General features: G+C 33.8%; 1 protein-coding gene across 1 annotated transcript; it reads left to right on the top strand.

Moving 5' to 3' along the window:
• Positions 1-5,446: 5,446 nt before the first annotated feature.
• LOC101505776 (uncharacterized) lies at positions 5,447-6,336 on the top strand. The gene is made up of 2 exons (XM_004516798.1): positions 5,447-5,609; positions 5,903-6,336. Exons 1-2 carry the CDS (start codon positions 5,447-5,449, stop codon positions 6,334-6,336), a joined length of 597 nt encoding a protein of 198 aa, XP_004516855.1.
• The last annotated feature ends 287 nt before the right edge of the window (positions 6,337-6,623 follow it).

Below are 6,623 nucleotides of genomic sequence, written 5' to 3'. Positions count from 1 at the left end.
TAATTCTGGATATCAAAGATTTGTTTTTGAGAATCCTTGTCTTTCAAGATTGTTTAGCAGCTATCTTTTTGATTGTTGATAATCCTCTTTTTCAATTTGATCTGAAAAAGTAATCTCATAACCAAGTGTTATTGTGTATCAAGAATATTCAATGTATATTTCAGATTGATATCATTGTTATTATCATTCATGTTATTGAAAGACAGATTGAAGACAGTTTATATAGTTTCTGAAAAACACATTAATCAATCGATTTACCAATCGATTTCGTAAAGTGATAAACCAGTCTAATCGATTTGCCAATCGATTATCGTGTGTCTTGTTTTTCTTGAATCTTGAAACTATATAAGCCAATCGATTTACCAATCGATTCTTTAAACAACATTTCTCAGTGATTATGTTAAGACTGATATGAATCGATTTCGTAATCGATTGCAGATGTTATGTTCAAACTGAAACACATATCAATCGATTCCATAATCGATTTATCAAATCTTCATAATCGATTAACAAATACTTAAAATCGATTTGGTCACACGCTCAGAGTTCACTGGGTTTTCAAAAGGTTCTGTCAATCGATTTGCCAATCGATTGTGTTTAAGTCAGTGACTCAGCTATTTTGATACTAATCGACGTGCCAATCGATTTGTATGTATTTGTCTGAAAACGTTCTTACCTGGGATTTGGTTCAATCGATTTCCCAATCGATTTCGACCAAATTTAACTCGATTGAAATATTACAACATAGATTGTCCAATCGATTTGTATGTCACAGGAAAAGTTATTTTGCAAGTGATTTTTAAGTAATCGATTTTCCAATCGATTACCCTTAAAACTGGGTTTCCACTGTGACTTGTCCAATCGATTTGCCAATCGATTTATTTCAATCAGTTTTACTTTGTGAATTGTATAATCGATTTGTCAATCGATTACCCTCAAAACTGGGGTGCTACTGACTTGTGCATTTTCAATTTCTAATTTAGTCAGTCGATTGCCCAATCGATTATACCAACACAAACAGTTGTGTTTCGTTACACCCTTGTTATGAAATCGATTTCCCAATCGATTTGCTTCAGTCAAAAGTCAACTTTTGTTGATTTCTTGTGTTTCAAGCAACCTGTTCCAAGTGTGTAGGATTTGATTGTTGTTCCTGAAATCTTGCTCAATTCAAATATTAGATTTATCATGTATTGTATGAACATTGTTGAATTATTAATCATGTCAAAATTAGGAATCAAAGGATCAAAATCCAACACTCGGCAGACACTTGCACAAAAGTATTACTCCAAGAATACTATCCCCCCATGGTCGCGTCAAAAAATGGAACATGGACCCACCAAACAAAAGTCAATTGTCAATATATGTTATAGATACAGTCATCCCAAAAAATAAGTACAACCACAAAAAGAAAGACACTAAGTCACTATACAACAAAAACTAATCTGATCATCCACTAGCAACTACAATAACAAGGGTGACCTCCACACACTCCGCAAGTTCCTTCTGACGCAATATATCTCCTCGAAGTAACTTCCTCTTCATCAACATCGATAGAAGGATCGGTCTCCTAAGAAGTTCGATCCACCCACGAGATATGTGGCTTCAGCAACGCTGGAATCTCAAAACAGTCCACTACTTCAGTGATAATCGGTAATGGATCATTCACCACAAGTGGAAGCTCTGACTCGACCTGCCTAGACAGTCCTGCAATATCTCTTCCCGTTGGCATCGACCCCTTATCCTTCCTGCTAGTCCCTGACCCAACCGTTGTATCCCCAGCTCCTTTGGTGGCATTCGCCTCAACTCTAACTGAGGCGTCCTCTGCATCTTCCCATGCTCCATTCATCCCAAGCACAAACCCTGAGGGTACCGGAGAGTCGGTCCTCTCGTGAGTGAGCTCCACGAGATATACTGCCTCATCTCTCCTACTTGTCCTCACTACCCTCCCCGTATAAGTAGCCGTGCTTAAGATGGGGTCGTATACCCAAGCAGTCGGCGAATGTCTGTCAGGGAAGTCTAACGACGTTTCCGTCGTCAAGGTAACGGTCGGTGGAACAACTCGGGTATCATATGAGGGCAAAACCTAATTTCCACAACAATGTAAAGGATCACCAACCGAAACTAACAAATAACATTTCACACTTACGTCATAAAGACAAGCAATAACACTTAGTAATTATGGCATGATAACAAACAATAACAGAGTATGTATATACAATTATCATATTATAACAAACATGGCTTGCGTGCCAAACACCCTAATGCAATGTTTATATGTCAATGCACATGATTCTGGAATTTCCAAACCCTCATCGAGGGACGTAAATCATAAATGTTCCGCCTCTCACAGACCAATACTAATTACTGAGGTACCACCTATCACAGATCAGCGGGATTTACTAGAGTGCAACCTATCACAAACCTACATGACAAATAAATCCTCGTAAGGATAAGATGGATCAATCAATTCATGGCACCATCACGTGGCCCATCACGGTCACCACTAACATCGTAGTCCATCACGATCACCACTAACACTGTGGCCTATCACGGTCACCACTAATTATGAAATACATGAGCATACTCTACCTCTTTCACAACATTCATTATGTAAATGTAGCAATTAAAAGACTCCTATTTTAATACTCATGACACACCAATTATTTTTCATACTTTTCAGAGAGCATACTCAAGACATATTATCTTCAATAAAATTCATAACTTGTAGCAACATGTATTATCACTCAAGAATGCATCATCACATCAATATTAATCATCACATATTCACACATCAATCAGACATAAACCACACATATAAGGTCCCTATGTGCAAACTAAAAATTTGGAAGGATCCCTTACCTTAAATATAGTTTTTTCAACAGTTATCACTATCACAATCAAACACAGCGAAAAATCTCGTTTGTGTCAACACCTTTAATCAAATAGTGTTTGATTTAGTCAAATTAATTCCTGAAACTTTAATTACCTTACAAATCATTTCTTACTCATAACCCCTTATAGTATATTTTACTAAAAGAGTTTACAATGAGTAAGGATTAATAGTATTATTAACCACAACACACTTTCAACATATAAAACATATTTTTAGAAACTAACATGCTTAAATTTTTCAGAGAATTCACTAACAATTTTTCAAAATGTTTTAAATTATTTTTCTAAATTTTTTTCACACAACCACAAATTTTTCTCGAATTTGCCATAACTTTTTTTTTTTTCGTTCGAAATAACTACATAGCCACACAAAAGATATCAATAAATACTTTTTTTCTAGTTTGAAGGTTATAACTCTTTGAAATAGTTTAATTGCTTTCAAAATATATTAAATATTTTATTTTTCTTTTGTTATCAACAAATCTTGTATTTTAATTCATGAAACTTGGAATCTTTTTATAAAAAAAATGAAATTCTAACTCTACATTTTAACCTTTACTTAATAAACTTGAAATTTAATTAAAATCATGCAAACTTTAAAAAAAAAAGACAATTGAAAGTATACATATAAAAACTTGAAATAACAATTCACTAACTTTCCTTAAAACACAAGTTCAAAGATTTGATAACCACATACAACAACATTAATATATCAGAGTTCTCTCCACCACTAACTCAGTGCCAACGGTCTTGATTCCTTTTCGAGACTCAAGGAGCTAACTACATAAACAAAAATATTTATAACAACTTGTTCACAACTAAAATTTATCCAACCACAACAAAATTTTAAAATTATATATTTTTCACACACCAAACTTTTAAAACCAAATAATCTACATTATTTAGTTAAAACTAAATAAAACAAATATTTTCCAAATCAAACATACACACACTCGATTATTAAAGTACCAAAAATTTGAGTTAATAAAGTAGTCTAAACTTTTTCTTTTTAAACTCAGTCGAAGAGTAATTAAAAAAGTAACATTTTTAACTGTAAACATTTTAATTTCAATCTAACTTTTTTGCTCAAACTCTTTAACTTAGTTAAAATTTGAAATGTTTCACAACTTTAACAACTCTATTTTTTATTTTTATTTTTTTGTAAAATTTCAACTTCAGTTCAAACTCATTTATTTGAAAATAACTCGTTACGTAACTCAAACACATCAAAAATCAATTTTTTTTAACCATTACTAACAAAATCATCAACAACCACACAACAACAACAACAACAGCACAACAACAACAACAATAACAACAACAACACAACAACAAAGGATTTGTTAAGAACTCAAAAAATTTGCTCATACCCCACACCGTATAAAGTTTACGAATTTAGGAGAAAGAAGGAAGAAATAAGTGTTTCACCTCAAATAAATTAACTCATAAGCACCACCTTGTAGAGAGGAGCAACTTTCCTTCCTAACACTTCTTGAATGGAGGCTTAGATATAGTAGTAAATAGAAATTTGTGTTTGTTGTTGTTTTTTTTAAACACCAACACCAATCCTTCTTTTTTTTGAAAACAGAGAGAAATAAGAAAGGGAGAGGGATGAGAAAGCTGGGCGGAATGGTCTGGCATTTGTTGGTTTCATGTATATATATATATATATATACATATATATCAATCTGGATGATTTGACTGTTGTTCAATTATAACATCTAATCACTTTTCCACATATCACATCACTCACATCTCAATCTAATTTAATAAAAATATATACTCTCGTCAAAACTCAATTGATAGATAAATTTATCAGCAACAAGTGACATTTTAAAACTTTGATTGGTAATAAAGTTTTTTGTAACTTAATTAAATTATACTCTAGTCATTTGAGGGGACCCAATATCGCAGCGACATCGGCCATAGACCTCAATATCTAGGAATTTCTAAATTTTGAAAGAGTAATCCACCACCATTTCGAGGAAGTTCTGATCTAGTTGATGCAGAAGAATGGTTGCTGAAGTTAGAGAAAATCTTTCGAGTCATGTGATGCGTTTATGGTCAAAAAGTGGACCTTGCCATTTATATGTTAGAGTCTGATGGTGAGCATTGGTGGAATTGTTCTAGAGGAGGTCTTTGAGACAAAGAGTTCCTATTACTTAGGATAAGTTTGAAGAGATGTTTTCTAGAAAAGCATTTTCCCCACAGTATTCGCATTCAAAAGGAAACATAGTTTCTTCATCTTCGTCAAGGAGATATGTCAATTGTACAATACATTGTCAAGTTTGAAGCTCTATCTTGATACTCTCTCTATCATAGGGACAACCCACAAGATGAGTGGAAGGAAATAAAATTTGAGCAAGGACTAAAGCCCGAGCTGCAAAGCTTTATCATAATTCTAGAGATTCGTGACTACCCACCTTGGTAAACAAGTTTAAGGTGGTTGAGCAAAAGTTGCAAGCGCTGGAAGCTTTGGAGCAGAAGGAGAAGTTTAACTCTAGTAGAAAGAAGTTCCATAATAAGGACGATAAATTTTAGAAGAATCTACGCCATGTACCCACAATTTCAAAAGGAAAAGAAATCACAAGGCTCAGTTAGTAAGAATAAGGGATGTGAAAAGTGTGAATTCAATCATGGAGATCAGTCATGTCTTGCTGCACGAATTACATGTCTTAAATATGGAAAGGTTGGAAATTTTGCTAGATGTTGCAAGAGTGAGGGGCAATCCCATTCTTGACCACCAAACCAAGGGAGAATTTTTACACTTCAAAGAGACGAGACGGAGGAGTTAGGTGGTCTGATAAAAGGTATGGGTATTTATTAAGAATAAAAAGATTATCATATTGTTTGATTCAGGAGCAACACATTCTTTTATATCCATGTCTTGTGTGAAAGCCTTGTAGTTGACTGTTTCTTGTTTCCTCCACTGCATGTTTGAATTCTATCTTTGTTTATCAAAATGTGCCTTATACTGTTGATTGGATTTGTTTGCCTATGTCTGGATTAGATGTTATCCTAGGAATGGATTGGTTGTCGTTGAATCATGCAGTTATAAACTGTTATGATAAATCTATCTTTCTTGCACCTCAATCTATGACTATTGATTCACCTTTGTTCAAATGTTTCATGTATGCTTTAGCTTTTCATAAGTATTTAGTTGAGGGAGCTCAAGGATACATGCTCTTATTTTCTTCTAACGTAGAGGTTGAGGATAATTTAACCTTGATCCATGTAGTTTGTGAATTTCCTAATGTGTTTCCTAAAGATGTCTCTAGCTTACTCCCTAATAGAGAATTAGAATTACCCATTGATTTAGTGTTAGGGTGTGGTCCAATATCTGTAACACCTTATAGGATGTCAGCACTAGAGTTGGATGAACTCAAGAAACAATTGGAAGATTTATTGGAAAAAATATTCATTAGGCCTAGTGTGTCATCATGATGAGCGCCAATACTTTTAGAGAAGAAGAAAGATGGAAGAATGAGATTGTGTGTAGACTAAAGAAAATTCAATTAAGTTACCATTAAGAATAAATACCCTTTGCCTACTAGAATAAATGACCGCTTAGATCAATTGAAAGCAGCTATAGTATTTTCTAAGATAAACTTGAGTTATGGGTACCATCAAATATAGGGTCAAGAGTGAAGATATTCCTAAGACAACTTTTAGGACAACATATGAACATTATGAGTATGTAGCGATGCCTATTGGAATTACCAATGCCCTTG

The sequence above is a fragment of the Cicer arietinum genome, chromosome 5 (assembly GCF_000331145.2).
Source record: "Cicer arietinum cultivar CDC Frontier isolate Library 1 chromosome 5, Cicar.CDCFrontier_v2.0, whole genome shotgun sequence".
NCBI lineage: Eukaryota > Viridiplantae > Streptophyta > Magnoliopsida > Fabales > Fabaceae > Cicer > Cicer arietinum.
The sequence above is the reverse complement of the archived record's forward strand: the minus strand, read 5'-3'. Positions and strand labels throughout refer to the sequence as shown.

Coding starts and splice junctions, on each gene's coding strand:
- LOC101505776 (XM_004516798.1), top strand. CDS start 5,447: ATGTACCCACAATTTCAAAAGGAAAAGAAATCACAAGGCTCAGTTAGT. Junction 5,610..5,902: donor TTTTGCTAGATGTTGCAAGA/GTGAGGGGCAAT, acceptor TGTCTGGATTAG/ATGTTATCCTAGGAATGGAT.